The following is a 14,511-nucleotide window of genomic DNA, read 5'->3' on the forward strand; positions in this document are numbered from 1 at the left end:
AATTTATGATTGTGAAACTTTGAATAAATACTTCTTGGAACATGGATTTGTGTTTAACTTTGGACATTAGGTTTCCTGCTCAGTTACCTCTCAATTGCACTAGTTTAGACTTGTTTTCTTTTGGTACATGATTACACTGTTTAACAGCCATGTTGTGAAAACCTACCTACAACCTTTGATCTCATAATGTATCTTAGAGCAGCAAAGTGGAGGGACTTCCTTTAACATTGCTCAGTGTCTGATGAGGAATTTTTTGAGGTTTAAATTGAAAATGGATACTCTGTCTATAACAAACGTATTAGCATGTAGCGTTGTGTTGAAAATTGACGCTAAGTCTAGAAATTTTGTGAGGCTATTGTTGAACTTCAGTGCTTTTCAAATAGCATTTTTGTTTTAGTTTTTGTTAGTGTTCTGGCTACAAGTAGTAGGGAAAGCTTGTTTTTGTAACAGAACCTCTATGAATAGAGGCATTTATCTCTGGATCTAACAGTCTGTGAGTAGAATAAGGATTAGAGCTGCTACTATTCAAGCAAGACTGACTGCTATTCAGTTTATTAAATAGCACATTGTAATTGAATGTGGCATGTTTTGTTTTGTTTCATTACTGGCTTGTAGGAGTGTTTTACAATTAATACAGTAACTGCCCCAAACAGTGACTGGTTAATGTTGAAACACTAGTCGGTGTCCATTCAACCATAGTATATGTGAAGTAACATTAAAGTACAATGAGTTCCCTGCCTTGTTTGAAATGTCTAATTTTGGCTACTAACATTCAAAGTAAAATATTAACTTTGCTTATATACAGTACTGCTTCATCTAGGCTGTGAAGTAATGTACAGACATTCAGACCTGTTGTGAGGCAGTCCATGTGCAAATTCCATCCTGCACCTGCATCTAACCAGCCAGAAACCAATTTCCAAAGTTGTAATTATGCCAAACTAACCCCATGCCTGTTCCAGGCTTTCAAAAAGCTGTGATTTTCTTTTTAAATGGGCATTAAGCTCAGTTTCCGTTGTTCTTCATACAGAACCTACTGGCAGAAACTGGATGGACGGGCTATCATTCGTTTATTTTTAAAACAGAGTATTTAACTGGTGATGTGTTAAGCTTCCCAAATATCATTCTTTGTGATGCCATGAGGAAATGTTGGGAAAGTATGGAGCAGGCAGGGAGGGGAGCGACAGAGAATCATTTAACCCTTTAAGTTTTAGATTGAGGTAAAGCTTTGGCTCAGAATTCTTGGACCCCTCTCATGCACAAATTTCCTTGATTTCTGTGCCAATCTTGTTGGCAGGAACTTTATTACAAAATTTCAAACGGAGTCTATTTGCCAATGCTGGTGCATCAAAATTGGTATAAAACAAACACATGTGATGCGCAACCAATTAACCTAATAACAAGTGGGCTCCTGTCTTCAGCCATGGCGCCTCATTCCCTGAACCTTTTACCTCAGCTGCACTTCTAACTTTTCTTATTCCAGCTGTTTAGTCCTTTGAGACTTGCTGTAATTTGGGTCAAAGAAAAATCAATTGCAAATCAAACGCCTTTAATCTTTGTTATGCCGATATCAGGTGACGTTGGATTAAGGTGTGTGTACATTTTTGTGTAATCATTTATCCAAGCACAGTACTGATGTGAATGCAGGGAAATTATACAAGCTCTCATTGCATTGGGGTTGGGGTTTTGTATACGAGTGGCAGAAAATTTGGCTGTTCATAACTTGGAAATGGGGCAAACAATGAACAACTTTGTGTCTGCTGACGTGATGACATAAATCACGTGCGTGTGAGATTCCTTTGGGAAAAATTGTTTCTACATTGCTATTGTGCTATAGTTGTACTGGTGAGTTCCAGAAAATTCTGGACCTTTGTGTGTTACTTTCTGTCTATAAATGTATTCTCACTCCCCCAAGTACATGTATTGATCCAGGGCTGAGAAGTTGATCAGATGATACTTTGAGAAAGTTCCTGCTGTTGCTCTTGAGCCAATGCACAACGGTGGGAGATTTGTTTAAAATTACTCATTGGCCAATTTTTATTTAATTTTCCCTCCCTTTCTTATGGTGAGTAAGTAAATAATTTCCTTGTCATGGCAAGGCTTGCGTTTGGAAGTTGTTCAAAGCACAGGATGAGCCCATCTCCTTACATGTGCCATCCTTGATGTTCAGATTTTTTTTGTCTATGAAAATATTTACTTTTTAAAAATAAAAGTCTGCTGGCACTGTCAAAGATTTGTTTTAATACTAATTCCCAAAATTCGCAATGATCTTAGTGACAAATTTCTTCCATGTCCAAGTTCCTTGAGGCAACCAGTACCCAATGTAGTTCAGCTGATATTCTTGATTTTCTATTCTCATTGGGCTAGGGTTTTCATTACAGTCTACAACAGGCTTGTCCAACTGGGTTGCGGTCCCGGAGCCCTCTGGACATGGACTGCCAAACTTGTTGGATATTCAATTGAATAATATTTGAAAAATGCTGTAAAACTGTTCATCCATCACAAGCTGGTTCCCCCCTGCATTTGCTGCTGATAGGCTCACTTGAGCCTCTCAGCAGTAAATGTAGAGAGAAACTACCCTGTGATTGGATGAGCAGCAAGCAGTGCAAAGGTAAGTTTTTAAGGTAGGTTTCAGGATCTGGAGACTGAGAGTGGGGAAAACAGAGTGGGGCTCCAGGGAATTGGAGCGAGGCCCATGGAAAATGGAGTGGGGCCCTGGAAAGGCAGAACTTGGCCTGCGAAAGGCGGAGTGGGGCCCAGGAAAGGCAGAGCAGTGCTCACATGAGTATGAGTGAGTGGAGACTGAGAGAAAGGAAGAGGGAGAGTGGGGAGGAGGGGAGAGTGAGAGGGAAGGAGGAGAGTGAGTGGGGTGGGGGAAGTGAGGGGGAGAGGGAGTGTGTAAGGGAGAGGGAGAGCATGTTGGGAGAACATGTGAGCTGGGGGTGGGTAAGAGTGAGGGGGAGAGTATAAGAGAGAGGGTGGGAGAAGGGTGTGTGTAAGCACGAGTATGACTTAGTCTCAGTCTCAGGGTTCTCATTCACCTTCACCCTCACACGCCAGCATGCACTCCCATCAACCCTCACAGTTGTTGAAGGTGAGTGAATGAGCGCCCTGAGCCTGGGAGTGAGCCGGACACGCACACACACACTCACCCTATCACACACTAATGGTCATCTTTATTTATTACTCATTTTTAAAAAAAATTATTAATTCATTGCTTTGACATTTTTTTTTGCTCAGCAAGTTGGTTATTTTCATACCTCGGCTTTTTAAAAAAAAATTTGTGTTAAATATTGTGTCTGAAATTTGCTTGCCGGCCTCTTGAGTGAGAAAAGAATTGAAATGTGGTCCCCTACGTGAAAAGGTTGGACAAGCCTGGTCTACAATAAGTGATAAAAACAAAAAAACTGCGGATGCTGGAAATCCAAAACAAAAACAGAATTACCTGGAAAAACTCAGCAGGTCTGGCAGCATCGGCGGAGAAGAAAAGAGTTGACGTTTCGAGTCCTCATGACCCTTCGACAGAACTTGAGTTCGAGTCCAGGAAAGAGCTGAAATATAAGCTGGTTTAAGGTGTGTGTGTGGGGGGCGGAGAGATAGAGAGACAGAGAGGTGGAGGGGGTTGGTGTGGTTGTAGGAACAAACAAGCAGTGATAGAAGCAGATCATCAAAAGATGTCAACGACAATAGTACAATAGAACAAAAACAGAATTACCTGGAAAAACTCAGCAGGTCTGGCAGCATCGGCGGAGAAGAAAATAAGTGATGTGGCTAGTTACCCATCCAGCTTTAATTAGTCCTGTAAATGGTAGTAGAGGGAACAATGCTCCAAGGCAGGAATGAAATTAAACTTGCCTGTGCATGCTTGAATATAGACCTAAATGATATGTAAGATTGAATGGGCTGATAGACTTTATTAGTAGCTTCACATTTTCTGCTTTCACCCCAAGACACGTTGACACAAGTTGATGGAGGCTCAGAAGCAATTTACTGTTTTGCACTAGCAATGGTTCAAGGAATATTTGTCATTAAAATTGTTTTATTTTTGCTCCCTTTTGATTGTGCACAACCCCATCTCCAGTCATGTTGCTGAGGCAGGTGATTGAGAGCTGCCTTTTCCTGTGACTCATAACAACTGTCAAAAGAAATGGTTGTTGGTAGGCTACATCTTGAAAATGTTTTATGTCCTGAATTCCCATTTTCTTGTGTCTTTGTGACACAGTAGGCAAATGCATTGAAGCTCGAAGTTGGGGTTTACTAACAATTATATAGGTAATGCTGTACCACTGTGTTCACCCTTTTATTTGTCACACTTTTCTCATGTATTTCAGTGTGCAGTGTGGTTTTAATAGTTTACACACCCTTTGTCCCAGTGTGAGTCTTTATAATCAATAGGTGAAAGACATTAAGTATTTACACACCTCTATAGCTTAATGAACAATATGCTCCTTGACCAAGCAACTTCAGAAAAAGCTTTCAGGGCACCCAAACATTGTGCAATTTAGTTCAGCGGCATCCATAGGGAAAGAAGAATCTGACACTGGACAAGGCGAATACCTTATACTCACGGAACTATGTAAAGGTAAAATTAAATACTGGCATGTATATATAATGATTTTGCATATCGCTTTGTGGATGCCCCTGTCCGGTTAATGTTTAGCCCGATGACATAAAAATAACCCCTTTTCATTTATACGTTCACAACCTAACAACTTGATACAATAACTCTTGAATCTTTTTGCTCCCTTTTGTTTCCAGGCCAGTTGGTTGAGTTTTTGAAGAGGGCTGAAGCAAATAATCCACTACCATGTAATACAGTCCTCAAGATATTTTATCAGACCTGTCGTGGAGTGCAACATATGCACAAACAGAAACCGCCAATCATTCATCGAGATCTCAAAGTAAGGAACAGCTTCTGAACCCCTGGCAGTGTCAGAAAAATAACGCACTTAATTCCTGAATTGGATATAATGGGTGTGAAAATGCAATTGCAATTTTTATAAAAGGAACGTACCTGACTTGTCTTATTTTTGGTTTCATTACTTTCTACGTTCTTCTCTTTTAAATGCCCACACAATATCCTTCTACAAAAGCTTGGAGTTGTAGCAATATAGACCAAGAATCCGCAAGCTTTTGTTACCTTTAGAATCAACTATTTCATTGCACTCTTGGCTGGCCTCCCAAACTCTACCCTCCGTAAACTGGAGGACACCCAAAACTCTGCTGGACATGTCTTAACTCGCAGCAAATCCCGTTCTCCTATCATCCCTGTGCTTGCTGAGTTGCATTGGCTTCTGGTGAAGCAATGTCTTGATTTAAAATTCTCATCATTATTTTCAAATTCCTTCTTGGCCTTGCCCCTTCTTTGCTCTGTAATTTCCTTCAACCCACAACCCTCCAAGATATCTACGCTCCTCTAATTCTGGCCTTTTGTGCATTCTCAATTATAATTGCTCCACCATTAATGGCCCTGTCTTCAGTTGCTTAGGCCCTAAGGTCTGGAATTTCCTCCCTGCACCTCTCTGCCTCTAGACATCACTTTCCTCCATGAAGACACTTCTTAAAACCTACCTGTTTGACTAAACTTTTGGGCATCAGACCTAATTTCTCCTTACATGGCTCAGTATGATGCTTTGTTTTGTAATGCTCCTGTGAAGTGCCTTGGGAGGTTTCATTATATAAATATAAGGCATTATATAAATATAAGTTGTGTGGTACGGTTACAACCACTGGTATCACTTTGGCATTTACAATTAATGAGAGATCATTTGGTGAAGGCAGTTTTGTACTACTACTGACAACCCCGTTTTCATTGTTGCCTCGCACCACCAACGTCTTGGGGCTACCATTGACCAGGAACTGAACTGGACAAGCCATATAAAGAATGTGGCTACTAGAGCAGGTCGGAGGCTGGGAATTCTGTGGTGAGTAGCTCCTAATTCTCCAAACCCTGTCCATTATCTACAAGACACATGTCGGGAGTGTGATGGAATACTCTGAACTTGCCTGGATGAGTTCAGCTCCAACTGCGCTCGAAGTTCAATGCCATCCAAGACAGCAACTCACTTGATCAGCACCCCATGCATCACCTAACCATTCACTTCCTTCACTGACGCACAGTGGCAGCAATGTGTACCATCTACAAGATGCACTGCAACAACTCTCGAAACTTCCTTCAACAGCATCTTCCTAACCTGTAAACTCTACTACCTACAGGGACAAGTGCAGTAGGCAAATGAGAACACCTGCACCTGCAAGTTCCCTTTCAAGCCACACACAATCCTAACTTGGAACTTTATCACTGTTCCTTCATTGTCACTGGGTCAAAATCCTCGAACTCTCTCCCTAACAGCACTGTGGGTGTACCTACAACACGTGGACTGCAGTGGCTTAAGGCGGCAGCTCACCACCACCTTCTCAAGAGCAATTCGGGATGGGCAATAAATGCTGGCCTTGCCAGCAATGCTCACATCCCAAGGATGAATAGAAAAATAGTTATTGACAACTGGTACAGAGTAATTTAAAAAAAGTTTTAGAATTAAGTGAGGGCCGATCTTTTCCCTTTTAAGGTTTTGCATTGAATGGGTAAGAATTTCTCCTTGTTAAGTCTTTCCATGAAAGTGCTCTGGTTTGTTTATATAAATTGAGGCTGTAGGATTCTTTGGAAATGTTGCGCTTCTCTTCACAAATCAAAACTCAATTTCATTGGGTTCCCTTCACTTTGATATAAGAATGTGTATTTGCATGATCTTCAAAGCTTTAGTTACAGCTGAGTCTGTGTGCTAGAACATGATGTGAAGTCAGTTACTCAATGTTTAATACTTTGTTATTTTTTATTGAGCATGTTTTCCTGTATTGGAGGAACAAAAAGAAGCCATTTCTCTGAAGTAATCTGTTTCAAGTATAAAGACAGCAGTCTTCATCAATGTTTGCTTCAGTGAGAGGCTTTATTGAAGTAGCTAGAAATGGCAGCCCACAGTCAGCTTGCCTCATAGTAAAGTCACTTCACTGTGACAAGCTAGGTAGTACACTTAGGAAGATTGCATTTTCAAACCCCAAACATTCCCCTTTTCAGATTGAACAAAAGGTACAAACATCTTCCTTTTCTAAGCGAACAAGAAACACATTTGCATACGTAATTCTGTGTGATTGTGAGTAACACAATACCCACTATACACCCACTGTTCTCATGTATTAACAATTGTTTGTTCTACCAGTCAGTTACTGCACATGCATTGCACACACAACCTTTAAACTGTGCAGGTCTCTTAATGGAACGCATGTGCGTTGACATTAGTTGTTTGAGTAGTGTTCCTTGCCTGGAGAGTGTTGTTCCCGTGGCCCTTGTTGCCTTGGTGACTGTTGTTCCATTGCAGTTATTAGGGACTATTGGACCTCTGGGATTGATGGTAGTTCTGTACTTAGTGTAGCTGGTGAGATTCCTTCTCTCTGACTGGCCGATTGCTGTGAAGGAACAGCTTCTCTAGTTGTTCGGAAATGCCTGTGATTGCGCTGGTATATTTGGTCATTCACTTCCACTGCGTACAATCGAGGTGATAATTTCTCTACACATGTGCCAAGTTTCCACATGAGCTGACTCCTGTTGAGAGCACTGAAGGTTTGCGCCCTGACTGGCTCTCCAGTGCGCAGCCCTGGTAATGGTTTGGCAAACTGAAATTTGGCTTTCTGTTGTTTCACCTTGATCTCTTCACTCACTGGTTTCAGTAGTTTTTTTATTGCGATTGGAAGGGTAGTTTGCGAGCGGCATGACATCAGTCCCTGGACAAGACAACATCCCATGCCTTCAGTTGGTGTGTTTCTCCACTTGAGGATTGCCTTGTATATGTCTGTGTTAGATTTGCTCGATTTCTTGATGAGCCTTTTGGCGATTTTCACTCCTGCCTCAGCCTTTCCATTCGACTGGGGATAGTGCGGAGATGATGTGTAGTGCTGAATTTCCCAATCCTTTGTGAATCAGCTGAATTCTTCACTTTTGAACTGAGGGCCATTGTCACCCATCACAATGTCTGGAATGCCGTACTGACTGAAGTGGGCTTTCACACATTCTACTATTTCTTTCATCGTCGTTGAAGTTAGCTGGTCTAACTCCCAGTAGTCAGAATAGTAGTCTATAGTGACAAGATAATCAGTCGCTGCCAAAGTGAAAAGGTCCACTTCCCGCTTCATCCATGGCCTGTCTGGGATGTCATACATCATCAACGGCTCTTTAGCTTGGTACTCATAACACGCACCACACTAGTCAATGTGGTCTTTAATTTCATTGCTCATGTTTGGCCAGTAGAGCACATCTTTTATCTTTCTGAGTTGATTTGATTCCTTGGTGGCTTGCATGGATAAGCTTCAGCAGCTCTCCTCCCATCTCCTTATGGATGATGACTCTATTTCCTTTGTGCAAGACGCCATCTTGGGTTTCAATTCATCTTGGTATGCCCAATATGCTGCTGTGACTACAGGCGTATCCTTGATGCTCTCAGGCCATCCTTTCATTACTACTACTTGTCGCGCTTGTAGAGTTGCATTGTGTTGGGCATTTCACTTGACTTGAGCAAAGCACTTGTCTGTCAGATGCAATGTCTCTGCCAGGTTGATGGCTTCCAGGTCATGTCTAGCTGCTGCTTCACATTGAATCTGGAAGATTTTGCATTCTGTTGTAGCCTCCTCAACTTTCTTTATTGGGAGCGCTGCTCTCGACAGCATGTCAACGATGTGCATCTGTTTTCCTTGCTTGTGTGTCATGTCCAGATGATATCTTTGTAAACGAAGTAACATTCCTTGCAGCCACTTTGGAGCAGATAGTGGCAGATTGCGAAAAATGCTTTGAAGGTGCTTGTGGTCGGACTCCATTGTAACTGTCTCTCTCCCAAGCAGGTACTGATGAAATTGTTCACAGGCAAAAACAATAGCCAGGCACTCTTTCTCAATTTGAGCATAGTGTTGTTCCATTTTCGTTTGTGGAACCAGTTGTCCTTGCTCCTTGCTGCATTGGAGTTGCTCCCAGACCTGGCTTGCTGGCATCACACTGCAAGGTGACTTCATCATTGACGTCATAGTACTTCAGCACTGGCATTGTAGTCACTAGTTATTTGATTTTAGTGAATTGTTCTGTCCCCCAATACCACAGCACATTCTTGGCATTGAGCTTTCGTAATGGTTCATACTCAGCTGACAAATTAGGCAATAATTTAGCTAAATAGTTCATGAATCCAATAAATTGTTGCTCTGCTTTCACATCTGTTTGCTGCACCACTTGCTATAGCTATCACCTTGTCAGGATCTGGGCAAAGACCTGATGCTGTCAATACACGACCTACGTACTTGACTTCGGGCATCTTCAGTTGAAATTTGGTTTTGTTCAGTTTCAGATTTATCTGGTGAGCTGTCTTCAGCAGTTGTATTAAATTCTGAACATGGCTTCTTCTATGTGTGTCCACATCCATAGACTAATAGATCATCCACTATGGCTTCCACTCCGGGAAGATCACTGGCTACCTCATTCTCTGTGTTGATAATCTTCTGGAGCTGTGGAAATGCCAAATAGCATGTGCAACAATCTATCTCTCAAATTGTGCCCAGAATGTCATTAGAAAACTACCGCTTTCATCCAGCTTCACTTGCCAGTAACCATCGTTCACATCTAGGGTAGTGAATATCTTTGCCTTGGCAAGCTGTGGCAAAATTCTTTTAGTTGTTGGCATGGGGTAGTGAGATCTCTACACCGCTTTATTTAGATCCTTTGGGTCTAAGCATACTTGCAGCTTTCTAGGTTGTTTCAGTGCAACCATGCTGCTAATCCAGTCTGTAGGAGTTGTCACTTTATGTATTACTCCCCTCTTTTCCATCTGTACTATCTTGTCCCTTAGGCTTGACTTGAGGGCAGCTGAAACTCTTCTCAGCAGATGCTGAATTGATCTTACACACTCATCTACTTCAAGATGATATTCTCCTATAGACATTCCAACCCTGTAGACACATCTTTGTACTCCTCTAGGATCTGTTCTGCGTAAGTGGTTTTGTGTGCTGTGACATGTTGTGAATCTCTGTTGGCACATTCAGAGTTACAATTCCAAGCTTTTATCTTGCTTCAGCTGAAATGAGTGGCTGTTGCGTCCCATCTGTGGTCTGGAACTCTAGATCTTCCTTCTTCCCATTTGTCTAATTTGTCCTCGCAGTGAGTTTCGTGCCATCATATAGCCTCAACCTTACTGTCAAGGCCTTCATTTTCAGATTGCCATGTTGAGCCACTTCTCACAGGCCTGCATGACACACTAGGGTCTATCTCGATACTCTCCCTCTGGGGTCATCATTGTAACAGTCACAAACTATTTGTCGCCTATGGACTTGACAGAACCAACCTGTTGTATAGTTCTTCATCAGACTCGTCTGCTGATATCTCTCCAGCGTCCACCTGTATAAACTTGTTCTGCTTTTTTTCTGGCCAAGCACTTGTGTGCGAAATGATTCTGCTTCTTGCAGTTAAAACACTGCTTTCCCCATGCTGGACAATCTTTCTTTTCCTGTGCATGCTATCCTCTGCAGTATTTGCATCCTGCCCTTGTCTGCAAGTGCTCGGCTCTTTTGGCTAGGACTGCCTCTCAACATAATGTTTCCTCTGGTTTGCTGTGCCATACATATGTTCTAGCTGATGTTTCACAACTTGCATAGTTCAACACATGTCTATCGCTTTCGTCAGCATCGGTTTTTCATCTTTCAGTAGACTTGCTCTCACCGAGGGGTGTCTCACACCTAAGACCAATCTACCTTTTATCAGATGATCTTTTAGCTGTCCAAATTCACATAATTCTGCAAGCTGCATTATTGCCGTCACGTACCATTCGATAGTGTTGTTTTCATTCTGAACTCTAGTGTTGAATACATAACGTTCAAATGTAACATTCACTTGGGATTCAAAATTGGCGTTCAAAGCATTCAAAATCTCTGTCGTCTTTTTCTTTGATGGGGGTTCATCTGTTAGATCAAGAGTGGTATACACTTCGTAGCAGTCCCTCCCCAGCAGTGCTAAAAGTGTGGCTACTCTTATCTGTTTAGGCTTGTTAATTAAGTCTGTTGCTATCTCATAGTTTCGCTAGTGTAAGTGGAAAAACTGCTGATTTTGCCGTGCGTCAGTTTTCAACTCAACTGGAAGTGGGATTGGAAAACTTACTGCAGCCATTTTACTTCCTCTAATTTTCTTTTTATCCTTTTTTTCAGCACCTTTTTTTTTGCAGATTTGCACCTTTTGTGTTCTGGCTTCTCAGTGTATTCTTTGCATCATTTCTAGAGTTCAAAAATCTAGTTTTTTTTTTACTTCCTAACACCATGTTTCAAGTATAAGGATATCAGTCTTTATCAGTGTCTGTCTCTGTGAGAGGCTTTATTGACCTAGTTAGAAATGGCAGCCTAGAGTCAACTTGATTCACGGCAGAGTCACATGACTATGGCAAACTAAATACTACACTTAGTAAGAATGCATTTTCAAAACCCCAAACATAATCCATTCTCCCTTCTCAAAGTCTTGAGAGGACAATATTGTTATATTGTTACTGTGAAAAGATAGATGCTAAATTTACCATAGTTTGGAGCTTTGGAAACTCAAAATTACTGCAAAAAAAAATTCAGACAGCTGAAATTTGTTGGAAAACTTTGAGTCTCCATTGTTAAATATGTGAAGTTAGTACCTTTCAGATGACGGTGATCTGAAAGCAACAGAGTGGAAAAGAGTTGCTCTGGTGATGTAACCGATGAGTCCGTCCCTGACAAGCTCCTGAAGCAGGGATCAACACGCTACTTGCTAATTGATTTCAGTCCGTGCTCACAAACCGAACTAAATGGCTTCATAGTTAGGTTTCAGCACCCAAGATGCTGATTTTGCAACTCTTGTTATAAATACTGTTTGTTGTGGTAGAATTGCTGGATGTCATTGTACCACCTGCAATACGATACTGCAAACTGCCCAAAAACTTTACTTATAACCATTTTCCCAATGTGTAATTTGCTCTTAATGCAAATTCAAGTTTTGAGGATGGGAGAAGTGTTGAAGACTTGTGCTAACATTTATAATCCTTTAGCTCTCATTGTATTTTCAATAAGTAACTATTTACATAATTTACATTAATGATTTTGACAATTAATTTCTACATAAATAAATGGGAGGTGATGAGCTTTGGTAGGAAACATAGAATTATCACTTACATCTTTGAAAATAAGAATCTAAATGGGGATGAAGAGGAAAAGGATCTAGGGAACAGGTGAACAAACCATTAAAAGCAGCATGGCAGGTCAGCCAAGCAATTAAAAATGCTGACATAGCATTGGAATTTATTTCTACGGCTATAGAATTCAGAAGTAGTGAAGTTATGTTTAACTTGTACAGGACTCTGGTCAGGCCACACTTAGAGTAGGTGTTTAAATCATAAAAAGAATAGTGAAGCACCGAAGAAAGTGCAAAAAAGATTGCAAGGATGATACCAGAACTGAGGGATTTACAGTTATTGGGAAAGTTGGAACAGGTTGGGACTTTTTTCTTTAGAAAATGGAAAACTTAAAGGAGATCTTTAAAATTATAAATGGGCTGGACACAGTAAGTGTGGAGAGAATGTTTCCTCTTGTAGGAGAATCCAAATCTAGATCATTACTAATAATCCGATAGGGAAATTAAATTTCTTTACTCAGTGAATGATTAGAGTGTGGAACTCACTACCAGGTATTGTAAGTATTGAGATAAGTAGCTTATATATTTTTAAAAGAGAACTAGGCAAATATATAAGAGAAAAGGGAATAGAAAGATACGCTGAAAAGAAAAATACTTATGTTGATTGCAAACACCAACACAGCCTAATTGGCCTGATAGCCTGTTTCTGTGCTCTATGTTCTGTGTAATATATGGAATTCATTAATATTCATGATACTTATTCTTCACTGTGCCAAACATTGAGGAAGAGGGGGAATTGGTACATCTCCCACAATTATGTTCACCTATCGGATTTTTAAAAATCTGCCAGTAATTTTGTGTCCCTGACCTAACTCTGTTATACTTTTTTATATTTGGTTCCTCAGTTCCTGTACATAGTGTGCTTACAAATTGAAAGCAGGCTTTTGTAGTTAAAGGGTTTTTCAAGCATTCGGTGCAAATATTAATACACTCTTGGGATCGCCTAACATCTAAAAACAAAGCAGTGTTATCAATGTGAACATTTTTTGTTAGTACATTGCAACAAAAGTAATATACAATTAAATCAAAAATGCCTTGGAAATTTCAGTTGGCAAACCTGCGACTTATTGTATTTTTATTTAAAGCATTACTCCCCCAAAAATAGCTATTTGTAACTAAAATTTCTCCTTTGGTTAATATGCTCCTGTCTGAAATCTGTTCCCTGCAGATTCATGGTGTAGAAGGTAGGATGATCAGAAATCGCTATGATTGGCTGTTTCTGCCGTTTCTCTAGATTTTCATCCACAGTGACCGCAGGTGATTGGGAAACCCCTTCATAGTTCCAGTAATGTCATGAAATTTCCTGAAGCTCCTTTGGATAGACAATGTTTGCATGAATCCTCTCTCTCTCTCATTCTCTGTCCCCCTGCTTTCATCTTGAGAAGAAAATGCAGCACATATTCACTAATTTTGTTGTATTCTTTAACTCTAATATAGGTTGAAAACCTTTTGGTCAGTTATCAAGGCACTATCAAGCTCTGTGATTTTGGCAGTGCTACAAGTACAGCACACTATCCAGACTACACATGGTCTGCGCAGAAGAGAGCAATGGTGGAGGAAGAGGTATGTGTGAACTTTTATCGTTGATTGAGCATGCACGTTGAATGACAAAGATTACACAATGGCACAATTTGAAAAAGAGCAAGAGACTTTGCCTGGTGTCCTAGCCAATATTTGTCCTTCAATAAGTAAAACTAAAACAGATTGTCTGATTATGTATCTCATAATTGTACTTAATTGGTTGCAAAAAGAGTTGGAACATCTTGAGGTTGTGAAAAGTGCTATATAATGCAAATTCTTTCTTTTTCCTTTATAAACTCTTGATATTCCACTGTCGTATGTGATTAGCACAGCAATAAATGGTTAATTTACATAGACTGCTGATCCTCAACCAGTATTCCATTTACCCATTATAGTCCAGGCTTATTTTTAAGCTGTGTTCTTTGAGTGAGAGTGAGAACAATTAAGGTTACCCTTGGAGTGATTCATGTCAAAAAGGAAATGATTACCTGAAGTTAGATAGTATAACAGTACTTGATATGTGACTTCTTTAATTAGAGTACATTGGTGCAAAATATCTTCCTAATTGGGTAAACCTATTATATTTATGCTGTTGCTTTGTTCTTTAAAAGTATATTAAGAGCTGAAGTTGCATGGGGCTTATTATACCAAGTATATGTAAAAAAGGACAAATGTTGAGAAAAATGTAACTCAAATTAAATATCAGGTGCAAATTCTCTGTAGACATAACTTCCGACCTATTGTTGATCTATTAAGACTACTGT

At 40.4% G+C, this 14,511-nt stretch overlaps 1 protein-coding gene across 3 annotated transcripts in view; it reads left to right on the top strand.

The window, feature by feature from the left end:
* gak (cyclin G associated kinase) overlaps positions 1-14,511 on the top strand; it is a 143,112-nt gene that overhangs the window by 32,879 nt on the left and 95,722 nt on the right. For all 3 annotated transcript variants that reach the window (XM_041185990.1, XM_041185992.1, XM_041185991.1), the window contains exons 4-6: positions 4,465-4,579; positions 4,756-4,898; positions 13,664-13,789. In XM_041185990.1, coding sequence (XP_041041924.1) covers positions 4,465-4,579; positions 4,756-4,898; positions 13,664-13,789 — 384 coding nt within the window. The remainder of the gene's footprint in view (positions 1-4,464; positions 4,580-4,755; positions 4,899-13,663; positions 13,790-14,511) is intronic.

The sequence above is a fragment of the Carcharodon carcharias genome, chromosome 4, assembly GCF_017639515.1.
Source record: "Carcharodon carcharias isolate sCarCar2 chromosome 4, sCarCar2.pri, whole genome shotgun sequence".
Taxonomy (NCBI): Eukaryota; Metazoa; Chordata; class Chondrichthyes; order Lamniformes; family Lamnidae; genus Carcharodon; species Carcharodon carcharias.